We start from the raw sequence: 17,815 nt of genomic DNA, 5'->3' as shown, positions 1-17,815 counted from the left end.
GAAGTGGTTTTTTTTTTTTTTTTGGCTGATGCTGCATAAGCTTGCTTTCTTGCATCAAATGCCTCTACTAATGCTAATGCTAATGCTAAACTTCCTACGAGCTGTGCTATATGGAAATGTAGATTTACCTTAAGTCTCTATTAACATTTCATATACATGCTGATGTTTTTTTGGGATGGAAACAAAATTTGAAAGCAGCATACTGTTCCTCATGTGTCACATCTATTGTTACATAGGCAAAACTGAACAGGACTTGACCGCCAAGGTAACACCTTGTGCATGAGTCAGTTGCTATGTAATGCAACTTGGTTTGTCCTTAAATTCTGCAGCTCAGCTGGAAATAGCAAGCAGTACAGTTTTTCATGAAAAATTATGCTCATTCTTTATTAAACAGCCCTCATGTATATTATCTTTTTATTTTGTGTAAAAGTATCAAACTAATACTGTTCATAGGCAGTGTGATTATTTGGCCCTCAACCAGTCTAGGCTGCTTGGAAGATTGTAAGCCTTGACACAGGCTTACCCTCTTGACACTGTTAAAAGTTTGCATTTTCAATTTTGCTCTGAATTCTTGCATAGAGTTCAGTGAAGTGATACACCCTCCAAATTGTCACATACAGAGAACTGTCATGCAATGAGTCATACACCAAACTGACACATACAACAAACTATCATGCACTGAATTGTCATAGAACAAATTGTCCTGCACTGAACTGTTGTGGAACCTTAGAAAAGTATAGTATTTGTTAAAATTCTGTGCTTTTAACCTTTGTAGCCTGCGCTTTTATCAAATGTACTAGCTGCAAATGAATGAAATCAATTTTTAAACAAACATCATGAAAACGTTGACAAAATATTCTTGTGACAATAATAAAGGCATAACACAGCTTGATTCAATAGGATGCTCCTTAACTTTAGAAGAATTGCTATAATTCAAGATATAAAAAAACTTTTTATTTATTTATTTATTTGGAATAATGCATACATCACATTTAGTTGAAAAATAAAAAGTCAAAAAAGAATCTCTAATTTAATATGGAGGAAAAAGTGCATTAATAAATTATCCAAAATTAAATGATAAATTTAAAAACCATTAAAAAAATTACACAACATTTTGCTAGATGCTACCACAGCTGGTTTTTTCCTTATTGACAAGGAAATATTAAAAAAAAAAAAAAAAAAAAAAAGGCATCTGAATGTCGATCAAGCCCTGCAAACATTCAAACGAATATTTAAATTGAAACATGTATACAAAAGTGCTGAAACGTTCACTTGTATGTAGAAATACAAAATAAGAATTAATAGGAATGCACAATAATCAATAATATGCAACTATTTACAGCTGTGAACAAGATGCATAATGACATACAGATTGAGAGGCTAAATACCCTTTGTGAGTTTTAACTGAACATAATAGGTTAATAATAGAATTAAAAAAAAAAAAAAAAAAAAAAGGTTACTTAGCACACTGATTCAGCTTCCTGCACAAATTTTTTGGAACCAAAATATCAATCCTGTTTTTTTTGCAACTACTAACATATACAATTAAAATGAACTAGATACTGACAAAAAAAGAAAAAAAAAACTGAAAAAGTGATTTCTATTTAAAGTATCCAACACATAAATGCTAATACATGTAACTATAGTAACTGGACTTACATTATTAAACCAAAAAGTAAATGAATACAAAATCATGTTCCAAAAGAAGACTAATAATGAATAGAAGATAACTTACTCAAAAGAATCACATAAACAAAAATAAAAAGTCTAAAAAGAATCTTTAATTTAATATGGAGGAAACTCTATCAATAAATTAGCTAAAATTACATAAATTTAAAAACCATTAAAAAAATTACAAAACCATTTTGCTGGATGCTACCAGAGCTGGTTTTTCCTTATGGGCAAGGCTCTTAATGCAATATTTTTTAAAAAAAGCATGTGCAATGTTGATAAGTTCTGCCAACAGCTGACACATTTAAATGAATATTTAAATTGAAGCATGTATAGCAGTGCGATACATGATGACTTTATCTATGATTAAAGCCAGCCTATTTCAAAATCAGCCATATGGTAGGCAATGGTATACCACCACATTATCTGATGCTGCAGAGGCCACAACAAAAACTGCTGTTAACTAGATCCCAGATGCCACTGTATGCCCTGCAAAATTAAATTTAAGAAAGGAGAGGGTAAACGTGGCCACATGGAATGTAAAAAGTTTAAAAGAAGGCAAGATGGATATGGTCATCAATGAAATGGATAGGTATAAAATTGACAATTTAGGAGAAACTGAAGTCATGTGGACAATACAAGGTCATTTCAAAACTAGAAATAGGTTTTTGGTTGTTTTTTCTGAAAGTGACCACATAAAAGGACATGGTGTCACTGTCATTTTGAATAAGGAATGTTCAAGGTCTCTTCTTGGATACAATCCTATTAATAGTAGAATAATGACGGTTAGACATCAGAACTAGCCAGTAAATCTCATAGTTTTAGTTGCATATGCACCAACATCAACATCCACAGATGAAGGTATGGACGTTTATTATGAAAATCTTCAAGCACATGGAAATCTCCTGATCATAAAACAAGGCATCAGATTGATTAAATATTTAAATTGATTAAACACACACACACACACACAGAGAGAGAGAGAGAGAGAGAGAGAGAGAGAGAGAGAGAGAGAGAGAGAGAGAGAGAGAGAGAGAGTTAATAAAAATAAAAAAATAATAAAAAGCTAACACAGAGAGAGAGAGAGAGAGAGAGAGAGAGCATGCGCTAATAAAAATACTTCATTAAAATACCTTCATAGACTTTACAACTGTAATATCTGCAGGTTTAAGAGTATTCAAAGCAGTAACAGCACTTTCAAGTGCTGGAACTGCTTCTGCAAGATCTTTTACACAATCATCTTTAATAGCCTGGGAAGCAGCTGCTGCTTTATTGGCAAGAGCTTCATCTGCTCCTACAACCTAAGTGAACAAAGTAAAAAAATAAAATTAAAATAATGCAGTTAGACATAAAGCAACAATTCCAATTTTTAAACATACTGATGAATAAATTAGTTTCTGAAGTAAAATATATTAAAAAATTTTGCCCTTTAACTCTAAAAGTACAATATTTCTACTAATATTGTACTGTGAGATTTTTAGATGTGTTATATTCTCTGATAAATAATAAGTGACAATAATAACCATTTTTTTTAAAAAAAATCCTTTAGTTAACAAACAAAAACATATACAGACATATGTTTGAATAAATATGATGCATAAATAGATATAGTGGATATCTCAGTTATAACAACTTTGAAACATCATAACTTTTTTACATATATGGATGGGAATGTAAAATCTTGCAGATATAATGTATTGTACATCTAAGCTTAGCACCTTCTATTTTGGATTGAATTATGATGAGATTCCTTAAAAAATCCATCCATGTGTTATGGATGGCTGAATTGATGTTACCTATTGTCAAATAGATAACATGAATTCAGCAAAATTTGATGTGCAAAATTGTCAATGCCCCATAGTGGGTGCATTGACAATTTTGCACAATATATTGTAAAACAATTATTGAGCCAAGAACTGCATGCATGGATGAAAAAATTTCAAAAGGCCAGCAGTGTCCTGAAACAACATGGTGGTGTAAAGTTCAGAGCATCAGAGGGCATTGAACATGTGCATACTGTCTCCGGCACCTCCATAGCCAGGTGGGCAGGAGCAGCAGTGCAAAGTACATGCTTCTTGATTAGACCAGGGTTCGAGCCTGTGACCACCAAATACGGAAGATGCAGAAAGGTCAGGGAATGATCACTGCATATCCCCAGAGCAATATAGCCTTAGTTGCTAATGCTCCTAAAAATCAAACAACAACAACATACTGTCTCCCAAAGATGCTCAAGAAAATCCATCTGCTGTGCCCATATTGAATTGTAGTTGCTACATTCAAATGTGTATAAAGTCAAGTGCACATGGGTGCATCAGTATGCATACAAGCTTTAACTAGTTCAACACTTCAAATAGGATGAACATGACAAATGAAGAAATTATGCTATTCATGTGATCTGCAGTCTCAATGAACAACACATGTGGGTTTGTCAACAGTCACAACTGAAGTTGAAAGAGAGTCTAGAGTCTAAAAGTTAATGTTGGGTGTAACCTTATGCATAATAGGATTATTGGTTATTTTATTTCTGAAAAAAATTGTGGCAGCTTCTATATACTTAAACAAAGTTCAGCTTTTTGTGGTACCACAGTTACAGGACTACTAACCAAACTTCATATTCCAATGGATAGTGCTCTCCTCATTGGTCTCATGATGCCTGTTCCTTTTTAGACACCTGGATGCCAGACTACTGACCACTAAAATTGTTTGATTTTATCCTGCACAATTATTTTATGTGGGATTACATAAAGTTGAAAGTGTGATGCAGAGCACTGTAGAGCTGAAGGCATGCATCATGATGACAGTGAATTCTATTAAGCCTATTAGTATTAGTATTAGTAACGGCCGCATGGTGCAAGAAAGCCTATGGCTTATGCTGCACCAGCCAAAAAAAAAAAAAAAAAAATCCGAACAAAACAATGATAAAAACAAAAAAAAAATAAAATAAAATAAACTAAATAAATAACTAAATAATAATAATTAATAAAAAAAAAAAGGAAATTAAACCTATCATCCTATGCGCTTTCCTTACCCAAAAGTACTATCCAGATGACCTTTGAATTTCCTCAAACTGTTGGCCTCTACCACCCATGAAGGCAACTTATTCCAGTAATTTATAACTCGCTGGCTAAAATAAAACTTCCTGCAGTCCACACTAGACAACGTGTGGAGGGAAATTGGATACTGATATGGCAGTCTATGCTACGAATGGTAAATATTATTATTATTATTGTTGCTCTAATATTATTTCTCCCTGATTGGGGGATTCCACTCTCTGATGGGTACTGCTACCAAATACACAGGGTGGTTGTAAGGTCTGGTGTTACTGTTGGTCGAGGAACTCTCTGACTATCCTACAGGTGTTCAGGATTGCAACTTTCTGGAGTTCCTTTTGGGTGTTCTCTGGGAGACCTATTATTGCAAGGCTGCTACGTAAGAGGGAGGGTCTTTGGCACCATATCAGTGGTTGACACAATGATCGGGATGGTCGTTACTTCTTGCATATGCCACATCTGCTTGACCTCGTGTCTCAGGTTCGTGTACTTCCTAATTTTTTCCTCATGGGTTTTCTGGACATTGCTAGTGTTGGGCACCACTATGTCAATCAGGTAGGTAGCCTTTTCCATCTTATCCACAAGGGTTATGTCTGGTCTGTTGTGCGGGATGGTCTTATCCATTATTATGGTGCAGTCCCAGTACAACTCGTGCGTTCAGGTCTCCAGTACTACCTGGAGGTTCGTACTTGTAGTATGGTACATTTTCTTTGGTCAACTGGTATTTCCTCATTAGCTTCTGATGTATTATCCTGGCTATATAGTCGTGTCTACGGGCATACTCTGGGTGATCACCTTGCAATCCCCCAGTGATGTATTGGATTGTTTCTGAGGCAGGTGGTATAGTCGACATGTGTCATCTGACATTCCGGGCTCCTTTGCGATGTATTTTCTATAGTTTCTGGTATTGATTACCTGGTCTTGGATGGCCAGCATGAATCCTTCAGTCTCGGGGAAAAGCATCCCACTTGTGAGCCATGCATTGGAAGCAATGTTATCGATGTGATCTTGATGGAGGTCATTGTAGTGTCTTCTTTGTCCATCTTTCTAGCTTCGTTTCCTGTCTGTCTGGGCGGGAGGGAGCTCCTCACTTAGAGGTTGAGTGGGGTATACCACTTATCTATCTTCCTTATGGCCTGGTGGAGTGGTGCTGTATTGTTCTCGAAGTAATCCTTCAGGTTAGCTATCACTGTTTTCTGTTGCTCTATCAAGTCTATCAGGCCCCTTCCTCCCTCTTTCTGAGCTAGTGTTAGTCTCTCCGTTGCTGACTTCGGGTGGTGTTGGTGGCTCTTGGTCATCCTTGTCTTTTGCATGATATCCTCTAGATTGGTGTTAGTCCAATCTATGACCCCAAAGAAGTATGTTAGTACTGGAGCTGCATAGGTGTTTATGGCTTTAATTGTGTTCCCTCTATTCAATTTTGCTTTCAGCGGGCTTCTGAGTCTCTGATGATATTTTTCAGTCAGGCAATTCTTGATTTCCTTGTGTTCTAACTGCTGAGCCTGCATCATCCCTACGTATTTGTAGGTCTCTCCTTCTGTCATAGCTTCAATCTCTTTACCAATCAGCAGCTGGTAGTGTCGGCTGACTAATTTTCCCTGGTGCAGTGCATGGGTCTTGCATTTGTCTAGACCAAATTCCATCCTGATGTCCTTGCTGAATTTTCGGTGATCCGGAGTAGTTGCTGCAGTTACTTCCCAGTTGCCACGTAGAGCTTGATGTCATCCGTGTACTTAAGGGAGTGAGGGTGTACAGGTTCTTTCTTCCTTCTTTGAGGTTATATCCATACTTGCTGCCATTAAGAATGGTGGATAGCGCGTTGAGTGTTTTTCTCTTCTGATGGGGATTGGTCTGGTTGTGATGTTCTCGACCTTAATGGTAGTACTCCATTTCGCCATTGTTGCTCCTAGGAAGTTTGTCGGATTGACCTTGTAGCTCTTTAGGGTCTCTATTAGCCAGTTATGAGGTATGGAGTCGAAGGCCTTGGGTTAATTGATGTTCGCACACCCAGTACTCTGGGTGTGCCAAGCCCATACTCACCAGATGTGAGCCACTGGGGTTACATATGTGTAATATGCTCTCTACACATACTTCATATGTAACTTAACTATTTCTTATGAGTTGCATGCCATGTTGCCAATGTAATTTATCTATATTTCCAATGAGTTGTGTGCATATTCTTCTGGTTGCATTAATCAATAAAAATATAAGGAACCTCAAACTTGCTACCTTTCAGTATAGATATTTTGCATATATACACAACCCCAGGGGCTAACATCTGGTGAGTATGGACTTAGCACACCCAGGGTCCTCAGATGGATATCATCATTCTTCTCTTTCTTGGTGATTCCCTTCTACTTTTCTCTCTCTCTCTCTCTCTCTCTCTCTCTCTCTTTTTCTCTCTCTCTCTTAGGGTAACTCGGGGAATTTTTTTTGGCTGGTGCAGCATAAGCCTCAGGCTTCCTTGCACCATATAGCTAATAATAATAATAAATATATTCAGGACATTTCATGAGGTTATTTCAGGAAGTATCAAGCTCTCACAGTTTCTTTAGGTTTAAACTGGTTTTTAAATTTGAACATAATCCTTGCAGTTTTTACTTTCAGTAAGAATTCTCTCTTTTCAGCAATTTTGCTAAAGTGCTCAAGTGTTCATCAAGGCTAATAACAATAAAGTTTCTGACAAATAATACATCATAGGTGTCATAATTATTATTAGTATTGGTATTAGCCATATAGTGCAAGGAAGCCCCAATCTTTTGCTGCACCAGTCACGTTCATTTAAGATCAGGATAAAGACAAGAATTAAAAGAGATTTCTATAATTGAACTTCTTGCATCTGACATCTACTGCATTTTAATGAATGCTCCAGGAAATATGTGTTGAGATTACTTTTTTTGAATTTTAAAAAAGGTGGTTCTTCAAATAAATTTTTTTTTCTTTTTTTTTTTTTTTTGTTGGATCAGCAACTTCAGAGACTAGAGTCATGTCAATGATCCAATAAAAATCTATTAATATCTAACTTCACAGTATTAATATTTGACTTCCATAGTATCCAACCTTATTTTAACCTTCCTCTCTTTCCTCATTTCAACTAATAGTTTGCTCTTCCAATAACAACATTGTTTTTTTTTTTTTTTTTTTTTTTTTGTTTCTGTATGTCAATATAGCAGAGCGAGGCAATTGAGTAGGCTGTATCCAAGTCTGCATGGCTTCTAAATATGGTTAATAATTATATTCATTGTCAGAATGATTAATTTTAAACTACACTGATCTAATTGGCATGCTGGAATATAAATAGGATAAATAACATTATCATCTGCTAATTTAAAAATAAATTTTAATTGTGATACTGCTTGTGGATATGTGCTCAATCAAATCAAACCTAAGCTCAATCAAAACTAAACTCTAAACTTCCTCCACAATGTAGCATGTTTTCCACTCATTTACAAAGTTACAAAAACCAGTATCAGTGAAGTGTACGCAAATATAAGGGATCAATAAAAATCTGACTACCCAAATATCAATAATTTATAATTTTGGGTTTTGCAAATTTTGAATTTTCCTGTATATGCCAACAGAAATCATATTCAAGGTTTCAGATACTTGACAAATTATTAAGAAAGATAACTGATAGAAAGTATATATAATATTACTCAGTATTACAATTATATCAGGTTTTAAACAGATTATTAACATATGTGCATAAAATTTAGCCCTTTCACAAATGGCAAAGGTCATCTCATAATAAGTACATTTCAAAATTTTATTTGTACTGTACTTAATATCATGTTTCAAATTTGAAACTGAAGTACCCTTAAATTCAAAATAAAATGTAACAACAATTAATGTACATTTCCCACTTTTACTTCCCACATTTTTATAATGTGGGAAATAAAAATTTATTGCATTATGTTTTGAAGAAAAGTCATACAGGTCTATTTTCATCAACAAGCTCACCAAAGAGTAATGGCGCCTCTGTAGCCAGGTGGGCAGGAACATAGTGCGTAGCACACGCTTCTTGATTAGACTGAGGTTCGAGCCCATGATCACTAAATATGGAGGATGTGGAAAGGTCAGGGAATGACCACCGCATATCCCCGGAGCAATATGGCCTTAGTTACTAATGCTCCTAAAAATCAAATAACAAACAAACAATAACAAACCAAAGAGTAAAAAAAAATTACATTAATTCTGTTAAAAAGTTATCATAAAAATATTCAATTTACTAGTACAATTTAATTCTTTAAAAAGGAAGAATTTTTACCTCCTTCTTTGCTTCCACTTCAACAGTATCTTGTTCAATTTTAATCATTAGTTTTTCAGCTTCTGCTGACATTTCAACTAGCTTTGGTTGTAGAGCAGTCAGTGAATCCTGCATTACGGATATTTGAGATGCAGCAAACTCCAACTTTTCTAAACCAACCTGTTTAAAAACAAATGCAATTCTCACTAACATATAATAATTTTGACATTTAAGTAAGAGTACAAATATAATAGAAAGCAAAGGCAGATTATGAGAAATCCTTGGCAGAGGATGCAAAGAAAAGCAGCAAAGAGTTCTTTACTTATGTAAACTCTAGAAGGAAAGGGATGAATCAGATTGGACCACTTAACATAGATGGGTTGACTATTGATGATCATGCTCAGGTAACTGATAAACTCAATGAGTATTTTGTATCTACATTCACACATGAGGAGTTATTCAATGAGGGGAGTGCTAGAAGTTTATCAAACTTTTAACAGGGAGCTAAGCGATTTTGAAATAACTGAGAGCAAACTGGAGGAGAAATTAGCATTAGCAAGGGCACATGATGCAAGAAAGCAAGCTTATATAGCAACAGGCAAAAAAAAAAAAAAAAACCCTTATTTCACCCATCCCCTTGCTCCAAATGTTTTGAAAGTTAAACATAAGGAAGGCACCAGGGGTGGACAGGATCTATCCAGTTATATTAAAGGAGGCAGCAAAGGAAGTAAGCAAACCCTTGGCCATAATTATAAGAGATTCCTTGGACTCAGGGGAGGTCCCCAAGAACTGGAAGTGTGTAAATGTATCACCAATTCACAAAGAGGGTTGAAAAGGTGACACAGGTAACTATAGACCTTTTAGTTTAACTTGTGTTCCGGGGAAAATAATGGAGTCACTGGTTAAACAAGCATTGCAGGATCATCTAGACAAGACTGCAGTAATAGTTAAGACACAGCATGGGTTTGTTAAAGGGAGGTCTTGTCTGACCAATTTTATTGAATACTATGATGTGGTCACAAAGGAACTGAATGTCAAAAATAATTTTGATTGGAGAGGTATGGCATTAAGGGTAAGTTGTTGCACATGGAAGATTGCTGTACAAATTGGAGAGATATGGTGGCATTAAGGGTAATGCTACTACAATGAATAAAGGGATGGTTGAGTGGGAGACAACAGAGAGTGGTAATCAACGGACACTGCTCTTCATGGACAAATGTTATTAGTGGAGTTCCCCAGGATTCGGTGCTGGGCACGTTGTTTTTTGTATTCATCAATGATATTGATGGTTTAATGTCCAAGTTTGCAGATGATACAAAGGTTGGCAGGGTTGTTAATGACAGTAAAGACAGTATGCTACTCCAACTGGATCTAGATAAGTTGGGCAAATGGGATGAAAAGTTGCAACTGAAGTTTAACATTGACAAATGCAAAGTACTGCATATGGGTAACAATAACTGAAGAGAAACGTACCAACTGTGTGGTACTACACCCAGGAAAGTAGAAAGTGAAAAAGACCTGGGAGTAATTGTGCAGTCACACACAATTTTCTGTTTATACTCTGGGAAGACCACATGGTCAGAGGAGTTCACAAGGTAAAGATAATACAAGAAACAGCACCTTATTCAGCAGTCACGGGGCTTGAACCCAGGTCATCAAGGCGTGTGTACTTATGCACCCGCGTGCCTGACCACTCGGCTATGGCAGCCTTGTAGTCAAATATGAAGTTTTCTGAGCAGTGCAGATGGGCTGCCAGGGCGGGGTCATGGAGTCTTGTCAATGATATATAGGAATTTTGCTAGCAGGGACAGGGAGGTGATTATCCCATTGTACAAGGCAACAATGAGGCCACAACTAGAGTACTGTGTACAGGTCCAGAGGCCTCATTTTAGGAAGGATGTAGAGTTGCTAGAACGAGTACAGAGAAGGGCAACAAGACTGGTGAAGGAAACAAAGGGGTGCTTTTATCAAGAAAGGCTTGAGTTCTGCAAATTGCAGCGCCTGGAGAGTAGGCAACTGTGAGGTGATCTGATTGAGGTGTATAAGGCCTTGAATGGGTTGAGCAAGCTAAATGCTGATGGGATTCTTCCTCTTGCTCAGATTAAGAACCTGAGGGGGCACAGATTCAAATTGAGGAAAGACAGTTGTAGAATAGAGAGAAATTTGCCTTTAGCCAGCGGGTAGTTGATTGGTGGAACAGTCTTCCATCTTTTGTTGTGGAAGTTGATAGCCTAAATAAATTTAAGGCTGAGCTGGACAGGCACTTGGAATGAATGGAGGGGGTGAAATGGGAGGTGGCTGATGCTGCATAAGCTTGCTTTCTTGCATTGTATACCTCTACTAATGCTAATAAGAGATAATAAGAGAAAATATATTTATTACAATTTTTACAAAAAATTGTAATAAATATATTTTCATTTTCTATTTTAAATTACTTTAATTAGTAAAAAATACTACCAAATAATATTATCCATGCAACATACTGTATTTAAAATACTGTATTTGCAGTATTTCCTAATTCTGCTCTACACCAATGTAAACATCGAAAAGAGTGAAGGTGGAGTTTGGTTTTTAGTCCATAAAGATATAAAAAACATTTTGGAATTCAAAAGTACATCTCCAAGGGTCTAAAATTTGCTACTCGGGATTTCTAAGAGGTAAAAACTAAAGGTTATAATGATATATGCATCAACATCAAGCATCAAGCAAAAACATTTATAATGTTTACGATGTTTATAATATTCATTACATACACAGGCAACATTAATAGAAATTTATTATTATTTTTTTTTCATTGAAATATATTAATATGCTAATTGGCAAATTAAGCCAATATTTATGTTTTTTCATAAATATTGGCTTAATTTGTTGTGGTGGAGTAATGCCAAATTTCTGTGGAATTAATATTTAAATTAATACCACAAAACTTAAATTTGGCAGAGATTATTATGGTATGAGCATTTTTTTGAAATTTAAATATAATTAATTAACTTATTTCATTAACTGAGTATTTTTAGTGACAAAAAATGCATGTGCAAAAGGTCCAACATTAGTACATTCCAAGTGCAATTAAAAAAAAAACAAAAAAAAACCCAATACTCTTTTTAAATATTAAATCTGAGGCCTGTCAAGTGATGAAATATCACTACATTACAAAAGAGGTGATACTAATGCTGAGTTAAGTCAAAATATGATTGAATAATGCTCCTTGAAAGCATGAAGTTCAATACAGCTGTAAAAATTAAACATAAATAATACTGGCTCAATCAAGTACAACACAAAACTGGAATAAAGGAATGAACTGTGTATGTGTGTGTGTGTGTGTGTGTGTGTTCCAAATGGATCTCTCTCTCTCTCTCTCTCTCTCTCTCTCTCTCTCTCTCTCTCTCTCTCTCTCTCTCTCTCTCTCTCAAGTGGATAATCCCTTAAATAAACATCCAGGCATTATGTGCATACACAAACACATCTCTATAAAATGATATTCAACTTACTACATATCGATTTTTCTGAGCAATGAGTTCACTTTGCTTCCTACTTAGCAATTCTTTGAAAGTCAAGATCAATTCAAGATAAGAAGTTGGTGTGACATAATTTTTTCTTTGCAGTTCAGAATAATATCTAATAAAAAGAAATAAATCATATTTTAAATTCTATATTTAAAATAGCTATAAACTACAACAGACATTTATAACTATAAACTATAACTGGAATTTAAAATAACTATTAAAATGTAAAAATGATGTAAGAAGACATTCAATTTGCCACAACTACATTTAATTCACATTATTCAAAGTTTCTTATATAACAATGAAAAATAAAATAACTTTTTATTTCTCTCCTACAAATGAAAATATATACAGTAATCCTGATATCAAATATGTTGAATTTAAAACACTGGCTTAAATATTCCTCAATCTAAGGAATATTTAAGCCATTCTGAGGTACACAACTACAGATAACAGTAGATTATGTAGATTTGTTTTGATAACAATTTTAAAGTTTCTGAAAAATTTAGTTACAGACTGGATATTCCCTAATGTTAAAACAACTGAAGTTAAGAATAGCTTCATGCAGGTTGCTTTAAAATTCTTGATGATACCTTTCTCATGTAACTTCAAAATGGCAGTTTCATTGAGTAGAATATACTATTAATGATTACCAAGCTATCAACTTTCAGTTGAGCTGAAAAGCTATCCATGACCATTAAAATTAAAAATTTTTACGCTATCGCAATTTTCTTGTTTCATTTCATTTATGATATTCATTCAGTTAATGAAAACTTCACTATTCATCCATGTCAAATTACATGCCTTTAAATCACTATCAAAATGCCTCAGTTCATATTTGTAAATCATTTCTTTACATTAGACTTTACAGTCACAAATTTTGGTAATTTATTACTAACTTCACTCACAGCTGATGAACACTCTTTCTATCTTCTTGTCCTCTAAAAAGTTTTGAAATTTTATATGTCACCATTTATTTCTGATGTTTTATGAAGATAATTAGAAATGAGTCCAAACTTAGTCACATTAAAATGTTTTTCTTGAAAATTCAAACTCATTTCAATAAACTTTTCTTTGAAGGAGTTCACTATATCTTGCAACAATAACATCTGATGGCAAAATTTCTTAAAAAAAGTAATGCACGACCTCTGGACTGGAATGCAGTCACAACGTGGATTTGTTAAGGGTCAATCTTGTCTGATCAATCTGATTAGTTACTATGATGAAGTAACAAAGGAACTGTATGCAAAAAATTATTTTAACATTATACACTTAAGATTTCAGAAAAAAACTTTTGATACTGTTTCACATAAGACTGCTGTACAACGTGGAGCAATGTGGCATTATGAGTAAGTTACTGCTATAGATAAAGGGATGGTTGAGTGGGAGAAGACAGAGTGGTTATCAGTGGGCACTGCTCTTCTTGGACTACTGTACAGTGGAGTGTCCCAGGTTCATTGCTGAGCACAGTGTTGTTTCTATATTTATTAATGATATTGATGAAGGAATATCAAGCTTAATGCCTAAGTTTGCAGATGATACAAAGGTTGATAGGGTGATTAATCACAGTAATCAGCATATCGCACATGTAATGCAGTAGGGCCACGTGTCCAAAATTACATATTTTACACAGCAATTATTTGAATGTAATTGTTCATGATAATAAATTATGTAATTAAGTTACAGTTACATATTTGGTGACCATATTTCATTGAAATCTAAGTTTTAAAACTTCATTACTAAAATTATTGTAGATTATTTTTACTTCCGAAAAATTTGAGATAAGGCTGTACTGTACTGACTGTTTTATTTTGTGTATTCATCTATGGCCATAATGCCTTAAATTTAAGAATGATAAATCTTAATATTATTATGATATAAATATTAATATTATTAAGATTTATCATTCTTAAATTTAAGGCATTATGGCCATAGATCAATATACAAAATAAAACAGTCAGTGCAGTACAGCCTTATCTCAAAGGTGCCTCCATAGCCAGGTGGGCAGAAGCAGCAGTGCATAGCACACGCTTCTTGATTAGTCTGGGGTTCGAGCCTGTGACCACCAAATACAGAGAATGCAGAAAGGCCAGGGAATGACCACCGCATATCCCCGGGAGCAATATGCCTTAGTTGCTAATGCTCCTACCAAATAGCAACAACAACAGCCTTATCTCAAATTTTTCGAAAGTAGAAATATACAATAATTTTAGTAATCATGTTTTAAAACTTAGATTTCAATGAAATATGGTCACCAAACGTTGAACTGTAACTTAATTATATAATTATAATCATGAACAATCACATTCAAATCATTGCTGTGTGAAATATGTAATTTTGGACATGTGGCCCTACTGCATTACATGTGCAGTATGCTATTGCAACAAGATCAAGCACTATTAGGCAGATGGGCAGAGAAGTGGCAACTGAAGGTTAACATTGACAAATGCAAGGTACTGCATATATAGCAGTAATTCTAGATTAACATAGCAAGGATAAGGAGTGGAAATAAGGGATAAGGAGGTGATTATTTCCTTGTATAAATCAATGGTTAGGCCAGGTCTCGAGTACTGCATAGAGGTCTGGAAGCCCTATTTTAGGAAGGACATTGATCTGTTAGAATCAGTGCACAGAGGAACAATGAGATTAGTCAGGAGAACAAAAGGGTGGTCTTACAAGAAAGGCTTCAGTTCTGCAGCATCTGGAGACTAGGCACCTGCAAGGAGATCTTAGTGAAGTGTTTAGGCTTTGAATGGATTGGGTAAGCTCAATGCTAATGACATCTTTCCTCTTTCTCATACTACACACATGAGGAGGGATTAATTGAAGTTGATTAAGAATAAATGGAGAATATATTTGAAGAAATCTGTGTTCAGCCTGTGAGTATTTGATTATTGCTAGGTAATTGTGATTAAAGTGTGATTATAGTGGGTAATTGTAATTAAACCTTAATGGCTAAGTTTATAGAATGTAAAATTACAGAGTTTTATTAAGTGTTCTGTATAGTACTAAAAAGGGTTTAGGGCTGAAAGCCTCAGACTAAGGGAAATTTACTAGATGAACAAGTTAGTGCAAAGCATCATTTTAGTTCATAGTAAATCATCGAAGTACGTAAAATGACATCATTTTTTGTTACATCTCATATTGTGAATGCCTTCACAATGAGTTTCCTGTTATAGCACTACCTCGAATAAGCAATACTTCTCCAGTAGAGAAGACTAATGTTACTTATTCTCAGGAGATACCATATGGCACTGTTTCAAAGCTTTTTAGCCTCTCACCGGGGAACAGGTACCCTGTGATACGAGTGACAATCCAGTTATGAAGTTTAAATCCACAATATGAGAGATACCAGATGGTGTGTGATAATAAAATATTAAAAAGGGTTTAGGGCTGAAAGCCCCAGACTATGGGAAATTTACTAGATGAACAAGTTAGTACAAAGCATCATTTTAGTTTGTAGTAAATCATCAAAGTAGGTGAAATTTTGTGGGTTACTAGAGATTATGTAGGTTACTACTTAATATACAAGTATAACCTTTGTATTGTTCGAAACTTGCCACCATTGTTATAGCATATTAGATCATTATGGTATAGCATAACATATATCTCAAACTTGATGGTGTAAGGTATAACATAAAACTAGATAGCGTAATACATATCACTGCATTTAAGAATCTGTTAGCTTAGGATTGCCAATTAATCAATTAAATTTATAAATCTTATTAATTTTTATTGTTAATCAATTAAATTGTATTTAAATGGAAATCATGCCCCAGACCAGAGCAGCAAAGCAACACGCACAAAGTAGATGGAGTGCTGTGGCTTGGGGGGGGGGGGGGGCATTTCTCCAATGCATCACAGTTTAAAAGAATGTGCAACTTGTGAAATGTTTGTGGATCTTTCTGAGAAACAGGACATGATATAGTGAAGGAGGATGTCTTTGTGTGTGCTAGATGCAGAGAGCGTGAAGAAATTAGCATTCTCCAACTCAGCATTCTTATGGGCATCTATGAGAGTCTAAGTATAGGGTAGATGCCCTTGAAGGAATTAATACTACGAACTAAAAGCCGAGAGCTTGATGCCTCCCCTTGAGAGAATCAAGCTCTCGGCTGTCCAACTCAATGCCAGAGTTCACTCTTGTGCATCAGACAACAACACAGTGGCAATCTTCAAGGCGGAATACACTGGTCTCATAGGAGATATTTATTGGCGGTGACTCTACTATCCAGGAAACGGGTTATATATATTGTGCAAAAAGGATAGGTGGAATAGGACCAGGGTATGTCTGACAGGGGGCAAAAGTTGATGACATTGTAGAGTAGATATCTTTTAAGAGCACAAAAGGTGATATTGTTGCATACATTACCACTAATGACAATAAGAGCATGAGATCTATGGACTTACTTAACAAGTACAGGTCAGTGTTGAAAAAAAAAAGTCATGAGCTAGGGTTAAATTTGAGTGCCTGCAATTCTGCCCAGACACGATAGGAGGGAGTATGTGATGAGAATCTTGTCAATGACTTCAGTCCTGGAGAGATTGTGCAAGGCTCATGGAGTAGAATTTTTCTCCGCATGGTCTGTGCTTGTTAACAGGAGAGACTGCTTTTACAGGGATGGTATACACTTTCATGATATTACATTAATACACCAACCATTGAATTAAAATAATTTAATATTGTACATTATACAAACAATACAGAGGATACTGTAACATAATCCATTTACAATAACTGATTGTGAATACAGCCTAAAAATAAAATAAAATACAAAATTTTAAAATACAATAAAATATATAAGATTAAAAGCAAAATCCCTTCATTGCAAGGATATATCGGGATTATCAAGCATGCAGTATGCAGCTTCCGGGTCGGATGTTGCACACAGTAGTGTTGCAAGTTAAGGACCCCATATCCAGGGATTCTAGTAGTGGGGTTATATACGAGATTAAATGCCCAGATTGTGGGGAATGTTATGTGGGGGAAATGGGGCGGCGACTTAAGGATCGTCTGGGGGAACACATGAGTGCCATACAAACCGCAGAGTTTGATAAGTCCACTGTTGCTGAACACTTTTGGGAAAGACAGCACCAGGTCTCCCAGAAAATGCTGTCATCCTTGATCGGGCGCATAGGTTCTGGGACTGCAAGTGACTCGAGAGCTTGTGGATTTGCTCATCCGATAACAATACCATGAATAGGGACAGGGGTGTGCGGCTTCACCCCCCCCTTTTTAAGGCTATAGTCCTCTCAAAAGATGAGCGTTTCAGTTTACCATGTTCCCCCGAGCTGCTTCCGGTTCTGGTGTACGTGTAAGAGCTTTTGCTCATGCGCCTGATCAA

At 35.4% G+C, this 17,815-nt stretch overlaps 1 protein-coding gene across 1 annotated transcript in view; it reads right to left on the bottom strand.

Moving 5' to 3' along the window:
- Positions 1–17,815, bottom strand: part of LOC150086500 (dynein axonemal heavy chain 3-like) — a 544,757-nt gene that overhangs the window by 185,968 nt on the left and 340,974 nt on the right. The window contains exons 54-56 of the mRNA XM_090372184.1: positions 12,459–12,585; positions 8,989–9,147; positions 2,805–2,972 (exon numbers count right to left, since the gene is read on the bottom strand). Coding sequence (XP_090228310.1) covers positions 2,805–2,972; positions 8,989–9,147; positions 12,459–12,585 — 454 coding nt within the window. The remainder of the gene's footprint in view (positions 1–2,804; positions 2,973–8,988; positions 9,148–12,458; positions 12,586–17,815) is intronic.

The sequence above is a fragment of the Mastigoproctus giganteus genome, chromosome 4, assembly GCF_048544385.1.
Source record: "Mastigoproctus giganteus isolate SK-2022 chromosome 4, ASM4854438v1, whole genome shotgun sequence".
Lineage (NCBI taxonomy): Eukaryota > Metazoa > Arthropoda > Arachnida > Uropygi > Thelyphonidae > Mastigoproctus > Mastigoproctus giganteus.
Note: the sequence above shows the minus strand (reverse complement) of the source record. Positions and strands in the feature narration are given on the sequence as shown.